We start from the raw sequence: 26,194 nt of genomic DNA on the forward strand, positions 1-26,194 counted from the left end.
GCTTTCTCACCTACAGGCATGAGTCCCATTACGAGCTTAGGATAGGCAATGTTAGAACAACCCACTTTAGCTCCGCAGACGGTTTCACAGACTTTCGGGTCCACACATCCCACTTCATCTGTAGCAGAGAGGAAAGATTAGAAACCGAACAAGCCAGCTTAAACCTCCTTTGTGGCATATCTACTCCAGCTATTGGAAACTGTCTTAAAGGAGTGGATTTCTTGCTACCTTATTATTTAATATAAGTCAGTAAAACAGCAAGAACAGAGTTTTCCAAGTTATAGCAATGGGAGCCAAAGAACATTTTGGGTCCCCAAATAAAGGTGGAGCCTCATGATGACACACTGCAAACGTGGCTCAGAGCAGATGGAATGCTTCACCCCTAGATGGGTTGGTGGCAGCTGGGATTGAACCTGGGACATCTGGTTCTAAACGCATGAGTCTTGACTGACTATGCTAAAAGAGCCAGCTCATCCATCTCTCTTTGTGGCCCAGCCATCACTAGAGGACGACAGAGGAAACATGCACTGAAGTCCAGCTTGGCTCCCCCTTCACAGCAATCCTATCCAAAGCAACAGTGAGAATCTGAGGACTCACAGTGGCCTACCCTGCAGAACCCATGACAAAGCGGGAGGAAGAGGGTGACTCAGGTGAAATACTTTTTACTATTACATCAACGTCATAATGGAACAAACCAGATTCCATGTCTGACTCAAAGACCTGCCCCTAAAGTGTGTATGGGTCTGTCTACACTGCATTGTAAACTCAGGTCTGTGGGACCTGGGCTTGTGCACTCAGTGTTTCCAAGCCCATGCTTGAGCACCCACACTGCATTGTAAACCTGGGCTTACAGTTGCTGGATGTGCTGACATGTCCATACTGCATTATGTAGACCTTCAGACTTGGGTTTGCGGCTTTACCTGCCTCCACACTACAAATTGACAGGGCTAGGACCCAAGTCACAGCAGGATTTGGGCTCTGATCCACCCCCAGTAGGAGGTTTCTAGGACCCGGGTCCTGAGTACTTCTTGACCTGAGTCAGACAGATTTGTGTGTGGATGGAAGGGGGAGTTGGCTCAAACCTGAGTCAGAGCCTGGGCTTAGGGTGCAGTCTAAACATACCCTATGTCTCCATGTCTCTCTCTAGCCTACTCCCTTTTGTCTCCTATTAGATACATGCAGTGTCCACAAGATGGCATTCTGACACCTGCCCCTTGCAACTTTCCCAATGGCTTCTGCCACAGGTGTCCTAAAGCAGCACCCCAAACCTGGAAGTGGAGTCAGGGGCTGGGAAGCTCCATCTGAATAGCTAACAGATGTGAGCACTATCTGGAGATAAACCTTGGGACAAGATTGCTGAGCTCTGGCAGGTCTGCACTGACACAAGGACATTGTATTCACAACCCACGAACAGTCCAACTGTAAGGAACAGCAGCTTACCTGGGTAAAGAGCTCTGCTGATCATACCAGGCATGACAATGAAAAACATCGAGAGCATTTTCAAATAACCCGCCAGCACTGATCCACCCTTGGCATGGGAGAGGTTCTTGGCAGAGAGAGACCTTTGTACTATAACCTGCCGTCAGCATAAAAATGGAAAGTGTTAAAAGAAAACCCTGCAGAGAGAAAACAGAGTCATCATCTAATGCAGGATACTTTCATCTCAAAGGATCCCAAAGCACTGTGCAAGCCTATAGGGAAATTCTCCTCTCTGATCTGCACTGCAGATCTCTGTTGCATGGTTCGCTCTTGCTGACACCAGCGAGGGTCTGATTGCAGGAAATTTTCCTTTGTCCTTCACAGGCATCACTTCATGGTGATGATAGCTGCTCCCCACCATCAAAACAAGCCCCCCACCCCCAACACTCAGAAGCCTTGAGCTGCACAAGCTTGAGTAGCGGAAAGAATGGGCAGAGGCGGTGGCCCCCCAAAGACAGACAGACAGACAGACGGACACACACATTCGTCATTTTACTGACTCTGCGAACAGTGCAGCAGCCTGGAAAGGAAGATACTGGGATGAAAGGCGGAAGGGGAGAAGAGAGAGAGAAAAGAGACTTACTTTACCTGATCAGTGCACCAACACCAAGTAGCCAGCACAGAGAGGCCGAAGATAAGCCCAGGCCAAGGAATGTCCCCAGTGACAGGGTTCCTGAGCATGTGGAAGGCGTCAGCGCGTGGGAGGTGACAGGTGGTGTTTGGGACGATGACACTGGGTATCATGGTGCTGTATTTCTCTTTAAGTCCTTCAAACCAGCCGACTTTTTCAAACCCTGAGAAGGAAGCAGGCAGTGGTTTAGGTTTGATGCCCTGCTACAAGGTCTTTCATCCATCTTGTTCTCTCCCCTCCTCGCTTTTTTCCCCCTCCTCTCTTCCTTGCTGTCCTCTCACATAGGTTTTCGTGGCCCAGTTGGCGTGTGTGATGGGGGTAGCAGGACTGCACCCAGAGACGCTGGGATGCGAATGGGATCTGTGGAATTCTGCAGTGCATTCTGGGGGAGACAGCATCAGCACCGCGGAATTCCCTTAGCAGTGGCATCATTACCCGGACTGGCAAGAAAGTGCCCCTGGAAGCCAGAGTCGCTGATCAAAACCCTTTGGAAGAGCCTCGGCAGGAAAACATGAAACCACGGGAGGCAGCATTTGGGTTACTGTTTGGTAAGCAGGGCTTAGAGCAAAGTGCTAAGGGTCCGTTTTTGTTTCCAGTGATTCCCTTGTAAATCCAGAGTAACTCCACTAGAGGAAAGCAGAAGAGATGGCTGAAACTCAAAGGAGTTAAGGGGCACCAGAGCAGAGTTTGACTCTGAGGATCTGATCCAGCAAGCTGCTCCGTCAACTCCCAAAGGGAGCAAAAGGCGTTCAACACCTTGTTTGGCTCAGACTGTAGGTAACACAGTCCCTCGTTCCTCTTACCTATAAAGGCGAGAACCGAAGCCCCGAGTACCATGATCACAGTCTGCAGCACATCTGTGTACATCACAGCCGTTAAACCACCTGTAGGGAGAATGGCAAACAACAGAGTAAGAGAGAGCCAAAGGGTGAGGTAATATCCTTCCAACAGAATTTGGTCAGTTACAGATATTACCTCACCTATCACATCCTTCGACCAACATGGCTACAATCACAGAGTAAGCAGGTCACCATATTTATATAAATGGCCAACTCTTCTGTGTTACCTGTGGGGGAGCTCTCCCCCCTATGAGGACTGCTTCCTAGGTCTCAGTTCTGGCATTCTGAAAGGGGCAACCAGGAGAATCCTAGGTTGGTATTTATCTGGCCCCAATTATCGCACTGCCTGACCACCTCATAGTCACTAATGGATCTGAGTCCCACAACACCTCTGTGAAGCACAGGAACATCATCTCCAATTTACCGGAGGGGAACTGAGGCACATAGTAAGTCCCTTGCCCACAGTCACACCAGGAGTTGGTGGCTGAGCTGGGAAGCCAGGTCTCCAGAGGCACAGTCTGGTGCCCTACCCACTAGACCATCATCAAAGGACCAGCAAATGATGCAAACACTTGGGCTAGGGTCGGGATAGGAGTTTTCAGCCTTCTATGGGGACCAAGGAGCCTTCTGTAACCCTCAGAAGCACCCTGCAGAAATTATCTGTTCCTAGAGCTCTTCAAAGACTGACTTCCAACTTGGGGAGGCAGGAAGAGCAGGAGAAGTCTTTGCTTCTTGGAGCCAAATGTTCAAAGGCTCATGCAATGGCTGAGCCATGCAAAATTAATAACTATTATTATTATATGCTTGTTTCACATGCTGCTGTTCAGGGACTGCCTCCCCTCCCTCTCTTTGTGCAGTCCTGCCCTGGAGAGGCATACCTGAGCCCTAGCATTGCCCTGTTGATCTGCACGTAAGGTTTTTCACCTTAAGTCCATTACTAGGGAGCCTGATCCAAAGCTCAAAGTCAATGGAATTCTGTCCATTAACTCCAATGGCCTTTGGATTGGGCCCAGAATGCACAGAAGTAAAATGCATGGGGGAAGCGAGTCTTCACCAGGCTCCAGATCAGTGTGCTGCTTTTAAGGCAGTATCATTACCAGCTATAGTGTAGACAGCTGTCACGGCTAGCAAGATCACGGTGGACAGGTAAAGGTTCCAGCCCAGGGAGACTTGGATGAACAGCGCTCCAGAGAAAATATCTGTCTGGAATAAGAGCAAGGAGAATTTGAGTCTCTAGTGGGTTGCATTTATCAGCACTTCCCTGACATAATCGCCAGCCCACCGGAAGGCTCAAAACCCATTAGATGGGCAACCAAAAGGGAGGATGCTTTGAAAGCGAGGGAGGGGGAGACAGAGGGGAAAAGGACAGACACAAGAGGCTCAAGAAGGTGCATTGGGCTGTGGAGAGCATTGGGCCTGATTCAGTATTGCACTGTGGCTCCGTGTGCCAGGCCTGAGACAAGCAAAAACCCTCCCCTTCAGGTTAATACCCCTAGTGTGGGGGGCCTTCTGCGGTGAGATCAGGTTGGCCTGTCCCTCAGCAGCTCTATATCCATGCAGTGGCTTTCAGAAACCATTACAGCACAACTTAGAGCAGCCTGCGAGGGTTGTAAGTGGTTGGCACTTCATTCAGACAGGGTCAGAACTCCCTGCGCTCTAAGTGGGAAACGGCTTCTGGCACTGGAAGGGGCAACTAAATGAATGCACTGACAAGAGCATGAGTCACTGGGAAACAAGGGAGGGTCCCAAGCACTGTGGGTGTCGTGAATGGTTAGTCTGAGCTCGCTTTTCTAGTAGGTGGGGTCATCGGCATCTGTTAAAACAGAACATCTTGGTATCACCCTGGGCTTGGGAGACTACATGATCTAATGGTCAGAGTGATGGACTATCAGCTGGACAGACCATGTGTGAGTAGCCAGTGTCTTGTGCTTCAACCTATCTATCTCAAAATGGACCCTAGTCAGCTCCTCACTGGTGTAGATCAGAGCTTCAATAACATTAGGCCTATTTATGCAGGCTGGAGATCTGAACTAGAGCTGCAGAAGCTACTTGGGTTTTACTTTGTGGAGGGGGATAGTAAATGAGGCCAGATTGAAAAAAAGCAGCATTAAAATTGAGATGCATCCATTGTAAATACAGAAGGTGGCACATAACAAGTGGGGAGGTTTTGTTCTGTATTAATCAACTCAAAAGAAATCTGTAAAGCTGGGATGTGGAAAGATGCAGGCACTGTCCATGGGAAAGCGAGACATAATGGAATGGTAAAGAGAGTGTTCCTCTCTGTCCCCAAATCATCTCCCTAAAATCCAGCTTCCATTAGACCGCCTGATCTTTACAGCCCTCAGATACACAAAGTGGTGAGGCGGCTGGCGGGGTGTGTGAAGAGCCTCCTGTACATAATGGAGTATGAGCTTTGTCTTCCCAGCAGGAAATATAAAGAGAACTGCATCCACACACTTTGACCCCATCTCTCACTCAGCTCTCCACTCTTCCTGGCAAGCAGGAGGATTATGAAACTGAGCAGCAAAGTTATTAACCTACTTTCCAGCAGGAAGTGCGGCATGAAAAATCCCCCTCATAACCAAACCTCCTGCTGTCGAGCCAGCCACTAAATACGCACTCTGAAAACAAAAGGTGTTACCTTAGAGAAAACACCTCTGAGACCAATAAGCTGAACCAGACACGCCTGTCAGACGCGTATGAATTAGCCTTAGAAGAGAGGTCTCTGAGAATAAGCAGTGAATACTAAGCACACACCACTGAACCAAAATGCATTGGAAAATACTGCTTCCCCCAAAGCCACCTTGTAGCTGTGATGAGCCTTGGGTAGCTGTAGGCTCCCTCCCTCCCTCCCAGTATCTGGTACCCTGCTGTGCAGAGGAGCCTGCAGGTGACCAGGCTGTGGTTAACCTCCGATGGGGAGGTGAATATGAGCTCCATGTGCCAGAGTCCTTAGGGCAGGACCTTGGAGCGAGGCCTTTGATGCCACAGAACCAGAGCCCTAGAGACTGAAGCTCTGTATTTGCCTAGATTTGCATGACACAGGCAGCCGCAGTGCAAGCTTACCCAGACTGCCCCACCAGTCTGGTCCACCCCTGGCCTTTAGGGACCACTTCTAGGGTGAAAACGTAGCCCTGTGTCCATGGCCCATTCATTCCTACTTTTCTCAGCTCAGTCTGCTAACCAAATAGCTCCTACTCTGCTGATGGCACCTACGACATACTGTACGGAGGCCAGCAACTCCTCTCACAGAAGCTGACCAGAAGTCATCAGCCCAGAAGGGCATTTGGGCCCAGATTCTCAAAGGTATTTAGGCTCCAAACTTCCACAGGCAGAAGGATCTGTGAGGATCCGGGCCTTAGTCACTACAGATGTGGGCTGGAAGTAAACTTAGAGATATTGGCTTTGAGACAAAAGACTGTAGTTCCCGTTACCAGTCCCTTGAACTGGCTAGTCCCCTGGGTAATGAATATCTCCTGTGCCTAAGACTTCGCACTCTAATCCTCCCTCCGGGTGCACAGGTAACTCCCGTTAATGCACTGAGCAGAGAATATACTCCTTTCTTTGCAGCATGCAAATGATCAGAAGCTGATATTCCTTCATGTGCCATAAAATGCTACTGGCTTGTAACTAATAACGCTTTAAGAACGCTGTGCTTCTTTGCCTTAAGGTGGAATACATTTCCCATTCATCTTACAGATTGAAATAATAGAAGCAATTCGTGAAGATGGAGGGACTAGAGATAACACTAGCTGTTTCCTTAAAATACAATTCTTAAAACTAGAAATTTCAGTAAAGAAAATAATCATAGAAATACTATTACTCTAAGATTATTTTGCAAAGAATTTAATCAACACAAGATGCAATGGATCAGCTCCACAGACGGTGTACATTACTTTGGTGTACATGGAAGTCAGTTTGGAGCTAAGCCAATTTATACCAGCTGAGGATCTTTTCTGATCTATGGGAAGGAGTATGGGGGAAGCAAGAGGGCATTTATGGTGCATAATGTGTTCCTTAATTATTTGTAACGTTACTGTAAGGTTCACAGAGTGATTACTCTGCCTCTGTCTATGAAGCCAGCTTGCTGTAGACACAATGTTGCTTTCCAATGGGATACATACTGATATCTTGGTGAATATATAGAGAATGAGGGACAGTACGGACATGTAGACTTGAATCCTCTGTCCTCCAAATCTCTTCTTCAGGTACTCGGGCATTGTGACAACTCCTGCAGCAATGTAAACAGGCACAAAAATCCAGCCGAGGGCCAGCAGCGCCCAGGTAGCCTGGCAATGGGGAGGAAGGAAAAAAAAGGGCCATAATTAAACACATGTGACAGACTCTCCACAATGGAAATTCTCTGTACATGCCATGACAGTATCAGACAGCATGAAAATATGGTATCTCTAAGGGAGAGTATTGCTCTGCCATACAGACAGGAAAATCCAGGGACTTGGGGGTTACAAGGTGGTAGATGGGTGAATGAGAACAGGATAAACATGGCTGTCAGTACAGTGACAAGCCTTTGGAGATCTCTTGTCTCTCTCTTTTTTATAGGATGTCAGATCCTGTTCCACTTCCTTGCCTCCTTGGCAAGATTTCCACTTCATTGCACTAGGTCTGTAAAAGGAGATGTAGTATTTGGTGACCTTTGGTACCAGCAGCATTACCACTTATGCCAAGGATCTAAGGCCCGGGAAGTTAGGAGCCTAAATACTTTTGAGGATCTGGGTCTAACTGACCTTCAGGCTCCCGGCTTCAGAGAAGCCTTTGAGCATCTCTTGATTTTTGCAGGACGGTATGACTCGGATAGCAGATGAGGACGCTGAATGAACAGAATCTCTCTGAGCAGCAGAAAGAGAAGCAACAGAAAGACTCTGATGGACTTTTGGACAACTTTCTGTGTGATTGAACTGGATTTGCACCTGCACATGGTAAAACCAGTGGCAATGCAGATCCAGCATGACATGGATTATTTGATTTGGATGAAGTGTCTTTTGGGAGTTTAAAGTCTTCTCTCTCCCATCACACTCTGCTGCTCCAAAATCCAGCCCAGGCCAAAATGGAGAAGTTACAATGAGTGGAGTCACGTTTGTTCTCCATGGTCATCAAAATATATCGATATGTCTGACGGTGCACTGGCCTGCACTTAGACGCCATGTTCTCCTGAAAGGGCTTGTTAGTGCAAATTGGAATTCGCAACGGGACCCAAATCCCAATTCCCGTAGGCGCCTTGAAAATACCAGCTGCAGCGAAAATATATACAAGAAAACTGATCTTGGGTGGATTCCTACTTGCCCCTTGGGGATAAATTGGCACCATTACCAGGCTCTGCTCAAGGGAGGCCTTGGAATGGAACAGCAGAGATTCCGAGTTATCAGATTGATGAGTATTGCAGGAAAGCTAGCACCAGACTCACTCCTAGCCAGTGCAGCTAGTAATTCCTCTTGAGTTGTACATGCTACACCTCATATTCATGCTCTTAGAAGGGTCAGTGGCTAACCTCCAATTGATTTCAATAGGCCCCAATTCACACCCAGTTGTTGAACACAGAAACACACATTTTGGAACCTGAAATGTTATTACAGTGTTGCTAGCTCTTGTGGTTTTATGGTGTGTGTAGGGTTGTGTGGGTGTGTAGGGCTGCCAACAGTCCCTTATTACAGGAGTTCGCAACCTTTTTCTTTCTGAGGCCCCCCGCAACGTGCTATAAAAACTCCACAGCCCACCTGTGCCACAACTGGTTTTCTGCATATAAAAGCCAGTGTTATGGATTAGTAAGCAGGGCAATTGCCTGCGGCCCCACACCACAGGGGGCCACGTGAAACTAAGATGCTCAGGCTTTGAGGGGCCTCCGACTTCAGCGGGGGCCCAGACTTCAGCCCTGCATGGTGGAGCTTTCACTTTTTGCCCTGGGCCCCAGTGAGTCTAATATCAACCCTGCTTGGTGGCCCACTAAAACCTGCTCGTGGCCTGGATGAGAATTACTGCCTTGTTACAAGGGATGTCCCTTATTTTTTCATCTCTGTACAACAAGACTGGGAGTTGCTGAGCACTGCAAAAAGCAGGAATAAATACCCCTGGCAAATGTAGGCAAGTACTGCTTATTATTAATTATAATAAAAAACAATAATATCAGGAGGAAGGGTGGGGAGGGGGTGCTAAGAACACAGTCCCTTATTTTGAAATACAATGTTGGCAACCCTACGTTTGCAAGATGTGTTGTTTTCCCTAAAGCCCCAGGTCCTGGAATCCTGTAGCTATGTGAGAATTTCAACTTTTATGTAGCCTTCATGGCTGCAAAGCACAGCCTAAAAACATAACTTGGGAACTCCCTGAAGGTTCAGTCAGCAGCAGTTTAAAGAAAAAGAACCACAACATTTACCTATTTTAAGTCTCGTGATTTTTAAGACAATCTCGTGGTTTTTAGGGGGCCTGATTCAGGAGTTGTGAGCACGGGAAAGCAGGGGGTGTGACAATACTGTTAATAACAGATTCATGGGACCCACACCCTGGCCCCTTGTAAACTGTAACTCCAGGGCAGCCTGGATTCTTACATTCCACTCAAAGCCCCCGACGGCGAGGCCCCCCGCTGCTCCTGTGCCTGCTAGGCCGATGAACAAGCCACTGCCCACGTTGCTTGACATCAGGGAGGCTCCGATCTGGAAGACACCGCACAGGCAGAGAATGCAGAGAGTCACCGCAAGTCGTTTCTAAGCAACATAAAGCACTTCCCTATGGCCCATCCTGCTGTCACGTCAGAGCTGCTGTCTGGTGGATTTTTTTTTAAAGGATACCGTGCTTTGACTTCTTAAAGTACTCTACCATATGTGAGTCTGCCCCCTGGTGCCGGCCCTCATCCAGTCAGTTTTCATTCAGTCACTGACTTCAGTGGGAGTTTTCCCTTCATAGATTCATAGAATATCGGAGTTGGAAGGGACCTCAGGAGGTCATCTAGTCCAACCCCCTGCTCAAAGCAGGACCAAACCCCAATTTTTGCCCCAGAACCCTAAATGGCCCCCTCAAGGATTGAACTCACAACCCTGGGTTTAGCAGGCCAATGCTCAAACCACTGAGCTATCCCTCCCCCCTTCGACAGACACCACGGCGGAGTTGTCTTCGTGAATTCCGAGGAGCTCAGATACACCAGTGAGGGATACCACAGCAGTTACATAGGTAAATAGATGGATAAGGTCCGAGCACAGATTCAGGATGGGGCCCATTTGAAACAAGCTCTTGTTCCTTTTTAAGTTTATGTATTGTAAACATGTACATTATTGCGGACCCTCTTTATGGCTTATTCCAATCTATGGGTATTCCATGAAGTGCAAGGAATCTCCCCACACATTTATTGCTTTGCCCCCAGAGTATCGATGCAGGCTGCGGGACCCGCCCCAGACGCTGTTGCTCCCTTGGGCTCCATCCCACTGGAGATCCCCTTCCTCTGCTGCAACTGTTACCCTATGTGCCACCCTGACAAAGTGGGTGAGATGGAGTCGTGTTAACAGGGGTGCCCTCGGTCCGCCTCTAAAGGGGGATCCCCAACCACAGCAGAGTCCCCAGGGAAGAATGAATGCAGCTCCAGGTGGTGGCATGTTTCCTGGATGAGGTCTGCAAGCTTGGGGTGGGGGAGGTGCATGTGTGAGAGCAATTTGCATCCTTGAACTCCACCTACACCTCCCTTGGTCTATTCAGTCCCCACCCACTGTGCAGGTCCCGCCTCCCAGACTAGCAGAGGGGCTAGTTGCAATGTCTGGGGAACGGGCTGGCACCATGGCAGTGTCTGAGATGCCCTACAGGGAGGGAAGGCCCCCTCCATGTGTGATCAGCGTCTGAGTTTAGCTGCTGGTTTGTAAAGCACTTTCAGCTTCAAAGTGTGACACAAATGCACCATGTGCAATGTAGCCTCATGTGATCACTCCTCATGCTTATGCCCAGGCCGTGACTCTGCTCCTCTTATTCGCGAGGTGCCCCATTGAAATGCAACCCAACGGGAGTGATGGATGCAGAACTGGCCACATTTGTGAGTGCCTGTCACGTTAGCAGGTGTTGGGCTGATACCACATCTGCAGGGCAGCGCCGCTCGACCTCCCTGGGCTGTCTTATTGGCTGCTGTCCGTGCGGCTCAGCAAGATAACCGGAGGGGCAGTTATAAAAATGTCCATTCAGCAGAGGTTATGCAAATCAAACACTCCCTCGCAGCTGGGGCCCTGGCTGGTGATAGCAGACACCGTGCCCCTGGGGCTCCTTTAAGTTCTGTTCCTTTCGTCACCCTTTGTTAGCAGAAAGGCTCATGTTTGACAAAGATCGATGAAACGCAGGAGGCTTGGATACGCGGGGTGAAAAGGGAGGGGCTTGTGGGCAGACCTTATTCAAATCTCCCTGCTCTCAGAATCTCACAAAGTCAGGGGGTGCAGGCATTTGGCACTTTCCTCTGGAAATACTGTGAGACCAACCCCCTTTCTCCCGGTGGGCCAAACTCTGATGTCCTTACAGGCCCAGAGCCCCCTGCCCTGGTCAGATCTACACAGGGGATTGTGAGGGAGGAAATCTTTGTGAGGATCCCCCCACAGAAACCCCACCTCCCACAGCATTTCTCTTCCCCCCACCCTTATCCCCACCCAACAGTCTGTGAAGACCTGTCCCCAAACCTAGCATCTCTCTCGGGAGCAGGCCTTGAGCCTCTGCATTGGGCCTTGTGCCCCACCCCAGCTTCCTGGCCACATGGATCTATCAGAGCTGAAACAACAGAGTGTCCCCATTGTGCCCCAGAGGGAACCATGCTGAGATGACACAGTTTCAGCCTTAAACTCCAAGGGATTAGAGGGATGACATTATGTGTAACCTCCTCACGGGTCCCCTCCATCTCCACCCCGTCCCTGTATGGCCCCCAAACCCATGGAGACGCCATTGCAGGGTCTAGGATGGGGTTAGGGAGGAGATGGCAGCTGGGATGTGGCTGAAGGAAAGCAGAGGAGCCTCACCTACAGTGTGCCCTCCATCTATGGGGCAGCTGAGGATCATCTGGGCCTTAGTTTTTCCTCCGGAAAAAGCCAATGGACTTCTGACCAAGTAGGAATGGAGGTGAAATCCTGCCTACATGGAATTGAACGGCAAAACTCCCACTGATTTCAAATGGGAACAATGTTGCCCCCTGAGTAGTTATCATGCCAGTATTCCCACTGGGGTAGCCAGGAAGTGAAGGCTTGCAAAAAGAAAAAAAGAAAAAAAGGACTTTTGCATTTATAACCTGAGAGAATCCAGTACCTTTCTATAGGCAAATATTTACACTCCAAGCCCGGATCTTGCGTGGTTCAAGAAACACTTGCATGGAAAGAATGTTGCATGGATCTTAAAGAATGTGTGACCCTGGGAAGGCTGCAACCCATGCATAAATGTGGGTTCAAACACATATAGATGGAAAACTGCAGCAGTCTGGAAAATGCTAACACCTCAGGTTAATTTAACACTGCCCCTAGCATGGTCCAGTGATCCCTTAACTAGATGAAAGCAGGATACGCTGCTCTTCCCATAGAATAAAGCACCCCTGGCTTTAAGTATCACTCTCCTTTGGGACAAAGACTTGCCACACCTCTACACAGGCCGAATTCATCCCAGGTGGCCACTGACATCAGTGGAGATACACCAGGGATAAATCTGGCCGTGCATTGCCAAAGCTTTGGCTTCCCTCCTGCGGAAAGTTTGCTTTCCAACCACACCTTGTCTGAACAGCAGATTCCTAATATGAGCTCTGAGCAAAGAGTAATAGAGTTTGACCCTGCTCCTCACCTTCCGAGAAAGTTAAAATATTAATATTGCATGAAGCCGGAAGCCGTGGCTAGAACGAACACTGCCCTGCTTCTCCATATAGTAAACTGCCGATTAAAAGGCTGACTGGTGTAACATGAAATTGTATCTTGGGTAAATATACTGATTCCCAAGGAACGTAAATACCTTCTCTAATCCACACATCCGACTGTATCGGACACCGATGTAAGAAACACAGAAAATGTAGCGCAGTGAGACAGTGGCCCTGTTATTTATTCTGGTAGTGCGTGTGTCCAACTCACAGGAAGACACAGATGCTCCAAGAAAAATAATCCTGAAGCCCTGGAAATGGTTGTCTGCGGTTCCACGGCCCATCACGAGACCATGGGGAGGGTGCCCATTTGACCCTTGTCACCACTGTATTTACCCTACGGCTTATCCCAGGGGTGGACAAACTTTTTGGCCCGAGGGCCACATCTGGGAATAGAAATTGTATGGCAGGCCATGAATGCTCACGAAATTGGGGTTGGGGTGCAGGAGGGGGTGAGGGCTGTGGTTGGGGGTGCGGGCTCTGGGGTGGGACCAGAACTGAGGAGTTCAGGGTACAGGAGGGGGCTCCAGGCTGGGGCAGGGGGTTGGGGTGCGGGGGGGTGAGGGCTCCGGCTGCAGGCTCTGGGGTGGGGCTGGGGATGAGGGGTTTGGGGTGCAGGAGGGTGCTCTGGGCTGGGACTGAGGAATTCAGGGCACAGAGGGGGATCAGGGCTGGGGCAGGGTTTGGGGCACGGCAGGGAGCTAGGGGTGCAGGCTCCAGGCGGCACTTTTCTCCAGCAGCTCCCAGAAACAGTGGCATGTCCCCCCGCCAGCTCCTATGCAGAGGCACAGCCAGGCAGCTCTGTGCACTGCCCCATCTGCAGACACCGCCCCTGCAGCTCCCATTGGCCATAGTTCCTGGCCAATGGGAGCTGTGGGGGTGGTGCTTGGGGTGGGGGCAGCGTGCGGAGCCCCCTTGCTGTCCCTACACGTAGGAGCCGGAGGGGGCACATGCCGTTACTTCCGGAAGCTGCGGCATGCGCGTGCGGAGTGGCCCCCGACCCTACTCCCAGCTGGAGCGGGGCAAGCTCCAGACACTGCTCCCCAGCAGGAACTCAAGGGCCAGATTAAATCAGATGGAGGGCGGGATGCGGCCAGTGGGCTGTAGTTTGCCCACCCCTTGTTTATCCTCAGACCCCACTCCAGCTCCCATTAAAGTCAATGGAGAAAAACTTCAGTGGGAGAGGGATCATGCCCTCTGTTACACTAATGTAAAATCATGAGTAACATCATCAAACTCAATGGAGATACATGGGGCGGGGGTTGGAATCAGTGATAGAGGAAAGGCAGGTTCTGTGGGTCTGACTGCCTTCACTGAGAGTGGTTTTTACACAGAGAGAACTGCAGGCTTCACTGGAGTTACTCCTGGTTTACATTGGTGGAAGAGAACAAAAGCTATAGGCCAAAATCTTCAAATCTGGCTTCCTACCATCAGGCTCCTAAGGCCATGCTTAGACAGCTAAATAAATGAGACTTGACCTTCAGGGTAGCTGAAGCTCGCACCTCAGTCAATGGGAACTTCAGGGCCCCTAAGCCTCTGAAAGGCCACATTGATTTAAGTGCCTGAATCTGGATTCAGGAGCCTCACTTTGGGTTGTTTGCCATTTTTCTTCCACCTTCAGGCTGTTGGCTATGGGATGGAAATACTGTAAACAAATATGGGCTCTGTCAGATCAGGAGGGGAGATTAGTTCCAAAGTTGGGGGGTCATTAGGTGGAAATGCGGTTTGGCCAACCCTTTTGGTTAAACGGGAGGGTCTATTGGCACCTCAGCTGATCTCAGCTGCTGTGATATCACATGAGAGGCCTGCCCTGGAGACCATCTCTCATGACCAAACCCTTTAGGGTGTTATTGCTCAAAGCTGAAACCCTGAAGTTGCCAGAATGTTGCCACCCAAACTGGAATTTAGCTGGGACGCTGGGGTTAACCTCCCAACTCCTGCAGAGAGTGCTGGGATGCTTCAGTTATCAAAAGTGGTCAGAGGACAGCACCTTCAGCAGCAGAGCAGACCTCCTGCCATGTTGCATCATATGTTTCCTCAGGAGTCAGTATTAAAACAGTCACACCTGGACTAAAGTGGGGCTCAGCGCCTCTGAGAATCAAGCCCAAAGTATCTCAAGTTGGGCCCGGAAAACAGAAGCAGGCAAACTCAGAGGCTGCTTTTGATCTAAGCAACTTGCCAGATAGTGAATCAGTAGAAGATCCAAGGCTGGAACCCAGCTCTCCTAGCACCCACTCATGTGTTCTAACCACTTGGCCATATTAGCTCCTGGAGTGAGCCGAGCCACCAAACACAATGAGAAATAAGAACAGTAAGGATCCTGGGAAAAGCCAGTTTCCTTTCAACATCTTTTAAACCTTCCACGCTCTAGTCACAAAAACACCCCCTACGCTTTTCCCTAAACGTCACCCGGGAGAAATTGGAGCACAGAGCACATGAAAGCAATGACAGTTGTTATATATACGTACGCCTCTCCAAGAGAAGAGGTTGAAAACATAGCCTAGAGGATTTATGGGCACTGTGTACACAGAGAAAGAAGTTTTTGGTTGAAAACTGTATTCCGATACCAGCGACTCACTAGAGAGAGATATGGCTGTATATTTTGCAATTGGAGGAAAAGATTATTTATTCCTGTGACACCTTTATTCTTTTAAAACTTTTAAATAACTTTTAGGTGTACCTTTCGTTCCCACAAAAGTGTGCCCTTTAAGAGCTTTGTTCCTTTCTCGTGAATCATTTTGGAGATTTGTATTTTTGTGGTTTGGAGCCGAGTTTTAATCCTCGCACAGTCAATAGCGTAGACTTTCCCCCACCCGGAGAGGGTAGAGGCAAAGGGCTCTGCTATACGATTGTTTTCTTTGTAGTTTCTACATGATTTTTACAGCATCATGCAGACCTGAGTCATTTAATGCTCCCACGGCTGTTCTGCAGCTGTGTGTGAAGTGAGTTGGGAACAGGGGGAGGATCTAAATCCAGCTCCTCATGGGCAGCTGGGGCTGCATCACAGAAGCCACATCACCAGGTATCCCCTTGCCTCTGACCTGAGCAAAAAAGCTAAGAATTGAAAAGACCAGAGAGACTGAACTGTCTGTTTTCTCCAAGTAGGGGTCTCTGTAGCTCAGGGCTTAGGCTCCTGGGCAGAGCTGTGGGGGGAGGGTACTTTGTGGTTGGGGGTCCCTGTAGCTCAGGGCTGAGACTCCTGGGCAGAGCTGTGTGGGGTGGGTACCGCCTTGCTGTGCCTGTCCCCAGACCTTTCTATCAGGTACCTGGATTCGCTTGAAACCCAATTTTTAAGTAACAAGTGGAAGCATCAGACTCACAGGCAACCATGTCATGGACCGTCCAGCCAGGAAATACCCTCCAACTGTCCCCCGGCTTGCCCGTATGGATGACTGAAAAACAGAACAAACATTAAGTGCTTCCCCCCCACGGGTTCCCGTCCATCACACTGGCCCCGCTCTCCAGTCGTCCTGCCAGCAACATGCTGGGAGTCATCCCAGGTCTGCCCTCCCAGCAACTGCTAGAATTGACTCCCTCTCCGTGTCCAGGCCATCCAGTGCTTTGGCTTCTGGAGGATTCAATAAACCATTTGGCAGACGCTCAAGGTGCAGTTAAAACAGGGGAATAATACCCTCCAGTACCGTCCAGCGGGGTGAAACCTCCGGCTGTAGCCCATCCATTCCTGGGACGTCGGAGAGATCACCTTGTCGGAGACCCCAGACTGCGTATTACATAGTGCACATGGGATTGCACTGGGGCACTGAAGAGTTGCCCCATTCTAGGGGGAACTCTGAGTGGAACTGAGCCTTAGGAAGACCAATCCTTCCCGAGCTTCCCAGGAAACGTACAGCTTGTCCCCTGCATGTTCCCAGCCAACGCTTCTGGCCAGTGAGAAGGGGAATGCTTCCTGTTAGCTCATTATTAACACTAGCCTGAGCTAACAAGCCTCATTGGTTTCTGAGCTGGAGGCCTGCTTGCTACTTTGCAAGTTGGAAAGCCCCTTGGTTTGTCAGGACATTGTACCCAAAAGTTACCAACCAGCAGTGAGTTGTTGCTCCGCTCTGATTTGTGCGACAACCTCATCTGCATCTTGGTACCCAGGATATGGAGCAGCATTGCCACTCGGAGGAGTCAAAAGGTTTGGTCGATGCTTGCAGCAGATGCATGGGGAACCTGAGACTGGGGTGTGAAGGCCTACGTTTTCCATTTTCCTTCTCCCCATTCCTATGTATGCTGGCTGCCGGCTTGGATAGAAGCTACCCTCTCACTGGGTGATGGGGCTTCTGAATCCATTTAACAATCTCCCAGTGAGTGCACATGTGAGGAGTACAAAAAGGCTTCCCCAGCCAGGCCGCTAGGTCACTCTTCCAAGTAGGCTGGGTCAAAGAAAATAGGGATCAAATAATCATCTTTCCAAATTTTCCAATGCCCGATTCAGTCCTTTTCTCTTCATTCCCCCTCTTACGCCAGGCAAGTCTCCCAGCTCGCCATTCTGCAGCCATTCCATGGGGAGCCTCACCCCTTCTCCCCAGTCCATTATGGGATACTTTGCAATTCTGGTGGCACTAACCTTCCCTCAATGCCATTCAGGGGATTGCAGGGAATGGAATCAGAGCTGCCTGGGAGTGTAGGGGAAAATGTTCCTACTCTCAACGCCCTAGCATACCAGTCAAGTCCTGCTACTATCTGGCCCTACATAAGTGCTATGTACATATAAAATAGCAGGCTGATTATAAGCAGATATCTTTGCACACACACGAGGCCCATAGCTGATTATACACACTGCTTGTCTTCTGTCCCCTAATGGAAGCAAATCATTGAGCTCCCGGACTCACCCATATCCCAACGGCAAGGACGAAGACAAAATAAATGATGACAACAATGATGTCCACAACCTCGAAGGTAAGGTTCCTCTGTCCAGGCTGGCCAGGTGGCTCTGTGGTGGCCGGGGTGGGCTGGCTCATGGCTGCAAATGAACTGCTGATTGTCTCTCTCTCACACTGGACTTTGATGTGTGTTTTCCTTCATTATTCTCCTTTAATAATTAACAGGGTTGGGAGAGTGTCAGTGGGGGAGATCGAGAAACACAGGGTGGCAGATAACACTGTTGGCACACGGGCAATTGGTGGATCCCTGCCTGCAGCATACATCGGCATCCTGTACTGAGCCAGTCATCTCAATCCTGCCTTGTAATATGCCAAGCTAAGGATGGGCAAACCCTCACAGGGTCTGGAAGGTGGCTCAGATAAGCGAGTTCAGGGAATCAGGATTAAAGGGACTTGAAAGACCTTGAAATAACGAATAAATGGACTTAGGATGTCACGTTTATTTTGATGGGTACCAAACAGGAATCACTCCGAGAATATGGGCTGGGGAAATATAATTGAACCTACAACATGCTGGGACTAGATCTTCCCACAACATACTTAGACTGGGGTAGGGGCCAACTTTCTGCACTCTGAGGTTCCATCACAATACAAAGAATAAATTGTACAGGGCCTGTTCTGGCTAGGGTTGCCAATTGTCTAATCACACAAAACCAAACACGCTGCAGTTGTTTGCAGGGGGGCGGGCTCTGGGAGGGAGGTTGGGTGTGGGAGGGGGCTCTGGGCTGGGGCAGGGGGTTGGGGTGCAGGTGGGGGCGCGGGGTACAGGCTCTGGGAGGGAGGTTGGGTGTGGGAGGGGGCTCAGGGCTGGGGCAGGAGGGGTCAGGGTGTGGGCTGTGGCAGGGAGCTGCTTACTTCGGGAGGCTCCCGGTTGACGGTGCTGCGGGGCTAAGGCAGGCTCCCTGACAGGCACTGCCCCTGCAGCTCCCATTGGCCGCAGTTCACAGTCAATGGGAGCTGCGGAGTCAGTGCTGGGGCAGTGCGCAGAGACCCCCTGCCTCCCCAGGGGCCGCAGGGATGTACAGGCTGCTTCTGGGAGCAGCGCAGAGCCAGGGCAGGCAGGGAGCCTGTCTTAGCCCTGCTGCACTGCCGGACTTTTAGTGCCCTAAAAATCTCATGGATTAGCTTCAGTAGCCTCCAGGAAATAGGACCTGATTCTGGGAGACCCCTGGTGAAACCGGGAGGGTTGGCAACCCTAGTTCCGACTGCTGTTGAAGTGACATCGTCAACACTCATGATTCTATCCCCAGCTGCTGGAGTCCCGAGATTAAGTGAGAACAGCAGCAGTTATTATAAAAAGAGGACATTTCCCGCCATCGTGGCTGCAGAGAAAAGCTTGAAAACATGACCCAACGGTGATTTATAGGCTCAAAAATTAGAAGGAGAATAAAAAGAACCCAAGAGTTATTATTTTTTTTAAATTCATGATTTTAAAGACAAGCTTATTTGTTGGGGGAAGGGGGGCTGAAGTGATTTTGGAATGCTTGTGGTTGGCCTTTCCATTCTACAGGAGTTGGATCAGGCTCAGGGTCCCGAAAGCTGCAGAGTGCATATTTAAAACAGCCACACTGGCTCTGGGACCCAAATTTAGCTTTTTTTTTTCTTTTTTTCAAGATAAACTCCGTCAACTTCTTTTTTCAAATAACTGGCAGGTGAAATAAAAATGTACCCCTGAGTGCCGCTGGCACGTATTCATACATGGCACAGTGCCCCCTGGTGCACGAAGAGAACAGAGAGTTGAATTGAACGAGAGTCCAGGACCTGTTATTTAGATAAGCAAATTTTCTTTCAAGCCCTTCATAAGCAAAGAGTCTTGTTGGCAAATCACCCAAGTTAATGAGACACAAACCTGAGGGCCTAGCCACCTGCAGTCATTAAAGATCCCCGGGCACTGTTCTCCACAGCAGGGCCATACATCCTGCCTTAAACGGCTGTGTGCTGGTTTTATGTCCTGCAGAAAACTGCAGCATTCCATGCCAGAACCAGCTGCATTTCAGCAGCGGGAAAAGTATTATTAGGACAATTTATTATTAAAGTGATTTCTGTGCAGTTTGCAAGGTGCTTCCTGATCTCTCAGGAGGAAAATTGCTATATGTATAAATATAAGCTCTTAATTATTATTGTATTCTGCTACCTGACATCAAATCAAACCGCACACGGCGACCCTGGACCACTCGATATGAGCTTCTAAATTCCATTCCCATCAACAGGAGTTAAATGCAGATAGCAAGGAGTAACATTTGTATTACCCTGTCTTGGGAGCTGTCACATACATATTTGGCACTGACGAAGTTAACTCGCCTGACTTGCATGAGCATCAAGTACAGTCACCTGCAAAGAGCTGGGGAATGAACCTGGGAAAGCAGCTGTCTCTGGGCATTAGTAGGGGGAGCAGGCATAGATCACTCTGGGTTTGTCAGGGAGCTGTAATTGCTCTAAGGTGTGGCAAGCTGGTAAATCCAGTTCCTTCACTGCATCCTGTCAGTGCCATGTGCCACCAGGTGCAGCTTGGGACATTCCCTGGCTGGCAGGTGGGACTTCTGCATTTATGGGTGTGCAGCCCTGTATCCTGTCAATCTCAAGCCAAGCAGGACCTGGCTGCTGCTCCCTGGCTGCTGCTCCAATTCAGGGTAGCCCCCCCCCCCCCCGCAGGGGAAAGGAACGAAAGCAATCCGACACATTCAAAGAGCAGCTGATTCCTCCAGCTTCTGGAACTGCCCTGAAACATCTGCTGCTCGCGCAACGCAAGGAGGATGAAGGCGAGGGAGCAAGGCTCGTGGCTAGAGCAGGAAACCAGCCCTTGCCATTCCTGATTCTTAACAACTGTGCCACTGACAAAGGGGGAGTCACTTCAATGGGTTGCCTCAGTTTCACCAGTTGTAGGCACGTAGGGAAAAATAAGGAATGTATCTGAGACCCTTTAAGAGCTGAAGGGAGGGAGGGAAGTGAAGTGAAGGGAGGAAGCAAAAAGAGCTGGGAGCTCCTGGGGCGTGAGACCATAAAGATGTGGGAGTAAGTTGCTGTGTGGGTCGCTCTCACACCATCATGGATGTCAGCTTGATTTTTCACAATGGGGAAGTCTCCCCAGCCATCATGGAACTGATGGGCTTGTCTGACAGCCTGGCCACCTTCTTGGCTGACACATCATGGAGTGAGCCAGGGACCTCCAGAGTGTAGTGTGAGTGGCTACAGCTTGAGAGAAAGAGCCAAGCCACTCCAACGAGGGCAATAACAGACTCACATCCTCTGCAAATGAGGCACAGAGAGGCCATCTGGTAACATGCACTCGAGAGTGGGTTACACTTGCACAGAAGATTTTCACTGTAGTGATTCAAAGTGCCAACAAAACCTCTTCCCTAGCACCTCACTGGCTAAGAATAAGGGCTTGTCTGCACCCCGGCTTGAACGCCGGCACCTCCAATTAGCTCCATGACTGAAATGACAGTGTTCAAAGATGTCCAAGCTGCTGTGTCAATCCAGTCTCCAGTGGCTACTTCTCCTTCTCCTAAAGTCACGTAACACGGATACCACGTAACCCACATCTGGGATGTGACTGGTCGGGGGATTTGGATAAAATAGCAGGGTGCTGGGTCAGGATGTAGGCATATTACCAGAGCTCACACACTAATGTGTGGTTGTAGCCAAGAGGTACTCAGCCCTTGTTTCAAGGAGCTCAGTCCCCAGCAATTTTAATAATAAGAGGTCCAGTTGGTTGCTATTCCAGATTTGTAAGCTTCCCTCCCAGCAGCAAAGATGACCTGTAACTTACCCTACCACAGCAGGGGGTTTTGCCTGCGTAGAATGAGAAGAGTTTACTGCTCCGCCCAAGTAATGGGGAGTGCTGGGGGAGATACTATTCCTGTCCCAGGAGGATTTTCAAGATTTTGAAGTGTTTCCCATCCAGAAACAACTCCCCCGCCCCGCCCCAAATCTCCATCCAAGTGTTTAATTTCCATTTCCACCTTTTACTTCTTTTTTTTTAACTATAAATTAAATTTCATTGTGAAACAAAAAATCATTTTGGATCCTAAAAATGGGTTTCAAAATGGGACGTTTCAACAATTTTGAAACTTGAAAAAAAAAAAATCATACTAGGGGAGTGGTCAGAGCTGACCCTTGCCCAGGAAAAGATTCGGTTCCGACAAATTGCCCTTTTCCGGCTAACAAATGCTTGTTGAAGAATTCCCGACCGTGGAGCTGCTCCCTTCCTGCAGGTGGAAGAGTCTTGTGCTGAGGTCCCCGGGTTCAGGATCTGCCATGCCTCTCAAGAGAGTGACTACACAGCATTCCAGCTCCAGAATGCACTTTGCTAACTGGGCAACACTAGACAATCCACCAAGTGGGTGGATTTCCCTCCTGGCCCCGGCAGGCAACTCTAGTGCACCCTTGTGCATGAGATTTGAGTCCATTTATCTTATGCTGTGCATAAGGGCCTAATCTGGAGACATGCCAAGCAGCTGCAGCTCCCACTGAATTAAATCCTGTACCTACAGCGCCTAGCACAACGGGGTCCTGGCCCATGAGCAGGGCTGCAAGGCACTATAGAAACCACAAAATAAAAACAAGAGTCTCCCCCAAATCAATGGACTTCAGGAATTGGCCCAGAGTGGCTCCCCGATGCTCAGCCTCTCTCAGGACCAGCCATTTCCTAAAAAGAAAAGTTCCTCTGTTGCTCCATTACGGGCGTGACCCCTCTCTAAGGGACTCACACGCACACAGAGCCCTAGAGCAGGGCAGGCTTTTCCCAAGCCCAGCGTAACAAATGGCAGTCTGCTGGCTCAGAGAGTGGGATGCGAGGCCGGGCTTGCTAACCCCCTGCAGGGCCCTCAGCTCTGGAAGGAGCCCTCCCCAAAGAATGAGAACACACCCTTGGCATCTACACTCTTCCATTGAAATGCGAGGGTTGCTATTTGAAATTAGTTTTGTCTGATTGCAAATAGGTCCGTCGCTTGTTTCAAGGAGGTGTTTTCTGCCGAGGAGCTGAGCCGTGCCAAGGCAGCGCTTGCCTGCTCTTCTCCTCCCTACGAGGAGCCATTTTTGGCAGCACGCTAGTTCTTTGGATCTGTCTCTCCCCCCATCCCCATTACACCATGGGCTGACTCACACCTACCCCACTCTGTGCCAATATGCTAACACCTCAAGATCTCTTAGAGCTTTGAGGTTAGTTTTCTTGGAAATGCAGGCTGCCAATCAATTGCCTTTCCCCAATAAGCCTCATTTGTATAAGGCTTCCTAGCAAAAGCAACGACCCCCCCCCCAAAAAAAAACAAAAAAACAAAAACAAAACCCACCAACCAAATCCATTATCCAAAAGAGGCTTTTCAAGCACAAGAGATTCCAACCCACTGAAGTATAATGATTTTCAATTACATATGCAGGGCTGAGACCCTCTGCTGGTGAAAACGGGAATCTCTCAATTGACAGCAGCATTGCTACACTGATTTACATTGGCCTGTCTAATGCCCTAAACGGTTAACAGGGGAGCACAAGGTGCAAAGACAATAACATTGTGATGCATAAAGTTCCTTCCCGATCCACAAAGGAATTCTGGTAATTGTTAATATGCCTCAAAAGTGTACAATACCTTGAGCCAGTCTCCTGTGGGTTTCCTTCTGGGACTGTGTATTCCCATAACCTCCGTTTTCCTTTTGGTTCCTGATGCAGAGGTGGAGTGCCCTGAGGGAGGCACGGCAAAACAGTGGCACACCCATGAGGCAATCCAGTTTCCCTCCTCCTCCAGCACTGGCCCTGTGACATGAACTTGTTTTGCTCCACATTTGCTTTGGCTCAGAGTGTTTACATTCACGTTGCCAATCCATTCCAAGCCACCCATCCAGAAAGACGGCTTATTGTGTACACGTTGAGCAGCAAACCTTAACCTGGGACTTCTGACAGGTTGGCTTTGTCCAGCGGTAGTATTTATCTCATGTTCCCTGGCTCGCCTTGCCATTAAATTACCTTCTGAGTCAATTACCTGAGCAAATGTGTGTCCCCCACCCCCGCATCAATAGAGGCTAAGGATGGTAATCAGTGTTAATTTTACAGGCACCGGAAACAGTAAAAGTTTAACAGAGCTAGCATGTGAGGGGGTAATATAACTTCCATCGCCTAGTGCAACTGTGTGAGACATTGACACAAATGTTATAGGGCCAGTGCGGGAGTGGTGTAAATCAGCCCGACTTTATTGACTTCAGTGTATCTGCCTCCATGAGGTCTTGCTAAACCAACACAACTATGTTTAATATTATTTGCTATCCTTTCACAGCAGCAAAACTGGAAGGACATTTGTCTCCTCTTGAGGAGTATAGTTTTCAGCTCTCGTCACAGCAGCAGAGAAAGAGACCTTCGAGGGAATGGAAATTACAAGTGGCATTTCAAGAAGTGCAGCTAAAAAAGTGCTAAAGAGCAAGTGTTTCAGGGGCAAAGCATGTTCGGTTAAGTGACAGGCAATTATTTTCCATAGGTTAACAAATACATGGGCTTCCTCTTCATTATGGAGCTACTTCAGAACCGTCAGCAAATAGCTCCGGTGATAATTAGTGGCTTTATAAATGTATGGAGAACTAACATATCTATAAATGACAGCATAGCCAAGACAGTCCAAGAGGACAATTGCACACCTAACCTCCTACCTAAGGCATTATTATTAAATCCTTCCTTTGGGTTTTTCTGGAATGTTGGGCAGTTCATCCGACCCTTTGTTTTTTCTTAGTCTTTGCTCATTGGGAGTTTAGCTTGAGTAAAATCAAAGTCCGCTCTGGTGTAAATTTGGTTTACATCCATAGCAATTCAACTGAAGTGACATCAGTATAGCTGAGCTGAGCATCTGGCCCTGATTTAGCTCAGTCTTAGCGGACAGTAATTTAGCAGGATCAGACCCTTTATTAAGTTAATACCCCCTTAATAAGAAGAGGACTTGCGATGGGCTTGGTCACATCAGAAGAATGGAAGGAGATCGTACCTCTAAGAATATTTTGTACAGTGAGGTTTGTGATGGGGGTTGCCCTTTATGGCAGTATCACGGTGTGTGTAAAAATGATATGAAGTCAATGTGGAAAGCTGGGAGGAGCGCACAGAATCCTGTTCAGCCGGGAGGGAACATCTGGCACTGGGCGCAGCTCACCAGGAAGCGGCTTTGACCCAGAGGATGGAAGCAAAGCGAGAAAGAAGAAAGCAATGTGCTGTAATCTTGGAGTCCAACTCAGACAATACACGGATCAGTGAAACTTGTAACAAGCGGTGTTGCTCTCGAATAGGGCTTGTCAGTCACAAGCAGATTCATCACGCACCTGGCTAGGCCTCTTATGCATACACCATGATCCAGCGATCGACGGTTGCCTCCCAGACCCTCTTGAGCGGGTCATCAGAGGGCAGAATGAAAAACCTCCTTCCATCTTAGAGGGGTTACCTGAGGATATGTCAAGGTTCCTCCCCCACTCTGAACTCTAGGGTACAGATGTGGGGACCTGCATGAAAAACCCCCTAAGCTTATCTTTACCAGCTTAGGTCAAAACTTCCCCAAGGTACAAAATATTCCACCCTTTGTCCTTGGATTGGCCGCTACCACCACCAAACTAATACTGGTTACTGGGGAAGAGCTGTTTGGACGCGTCTTTCCCCCCAAAATATTTCCCAAAACCTTGCACCCCACTTCCTGGTCAAGGTTTGGTAAAAAGCCTCACCAATTTGCCTAGGTGACTACAGACCCAGACCCTTGGATCTTAAGAACAATGAACAATCCTCCCAACACTTGCACCCCCCCTTTCCTGGGAAATGTTGGATTAAAAAGCCTCACCAATTTGCATAGGTGACCACAGACCCAAACCCTTGGATCTGAGAACAATGAAAAAACATTCAGTTTTCTTACAAGAAGACTTTTAATAAAAATAGAAGTAAATAGAAATAAAGAAATCCCCCCTGTAAAATCAGGATGGTAGATATCTTACAGGGTAATTAGATTCAAAACATAGAGAACCCCTCTAGGCAAAACCTTAAGTTACAAAAAAGATACACAGACAGAAATAGTTATTCTATTCAGCACAGTTCTTTTCTCAGCCATTTAAAGAAATCATAATCTAACACATACCTAGCTAGATTACTTACTAAAAGTTCTAAGACTCCATTCCTGGTCTATCCCCGGCCAAGACAGACTATAGACAGACACACAGACCCTTTGTTTCTCTCCCTCCTCCCAGCTTTTGAAAGTATCTTGTCTCCTCGTTGGTCATTTTGGTCAGGTGCCAGCGAGGTTACCTTTAGCTTCTTAACCCTTTACAGGTGAGAGGAGCTTTCCCCTGGCCAGGAGGCATTTCAAAGGGGTTTACCCTTCCCTTTATATTTATGACAGGATCCTTAAAGAGCAGGTGGTGCTTGGGCCATCAAGCCACGGCTCTAGGGGTATGTACATCTACACGGCCCGTGGCAGCAAGTCTCCCAGCCCGGGTCAACAGCCTTGGGATTGTGCGGCTCATGCTAGTGCTCTAAAAACCGTGGTGTA

General features: G+C 49.1%; 1 protein-coding gene across 3 annotated transcripts in view; it reads right to left on the reverse strand.

The window, feature by feature from the left end:
- The window catches only part of SLC5A9 (solute carrier family 5 member 9), a 47,660-nt gene extending 24,317 nt beyond the window's left edge, over window positions 1–23,343 (reverse strand). The window contains exons 1-10 of one of the 3 annotated variants that reach the window (XM_084635780.1): window positions 23,282–23,343; window positions 17,647–17,846; window positions 16,132–16,203; window positions 9,510–9,614; window positions 7,074–7,238; window positions 4,047–4,152; window positions 2,914–2,994; window positions 2,068–2,273; window positions 1,441–1,576; window positions 11–118 (exon numbers count right to left, since the gene is read on the reverse strand). In XM_084635780.1, coding sequence (XP_084491906.1) covers window positions 11–118; window positions 1,441–1,576; window positions 2,068–2,273; window positions 2,914–2,994; window positions 4,047–4,152; window positions 7,074–7,238; window positions 9,510–9,614; window positions 16,132–16,203; window positions 17,647–17,775 — 1,108 coding nt within the window. In that variant the 5' untranslated portion in view covers window positions 17,776–17,846; window positions 23,282–23,343. Of the gene's footprint in view, window positions 1–10; window positions 119–1,440; window positions 1,577–2,067; window positions 2,274–2,913; window positions 2,995–4,046; window positions 4,153–7,073; window positions 7,239–9,509; window positions 9,615–16,131; window positions 16,204–16,452; window positions 16,687–17,646; window positions 17,847–23,281 lie in introns of those variants that run through there. The other 2 variants (XM_084635782.1, XM_084635781.1) reach the window with 2 other exon arrangements.
- Between the last annotated feature and the right edge of the window lie 2,851 nt (window positions 23,344–26,194).

The sequence above is a fragment of the Lepidochelys olivacea genome (genome assembly GCF_965140295.1).
Source record: "Lepidochelys olivacea isolate rLepOli2 genome assembly, chromosome: 8".
In the NCBI taxonomy this organism is placed as follows: domain Eukaryota; kingdom Metazoa; phylum Chordata; order Testudines; family Cheloniidae; genus Lepidochelys; species Lepidochelys olivacea.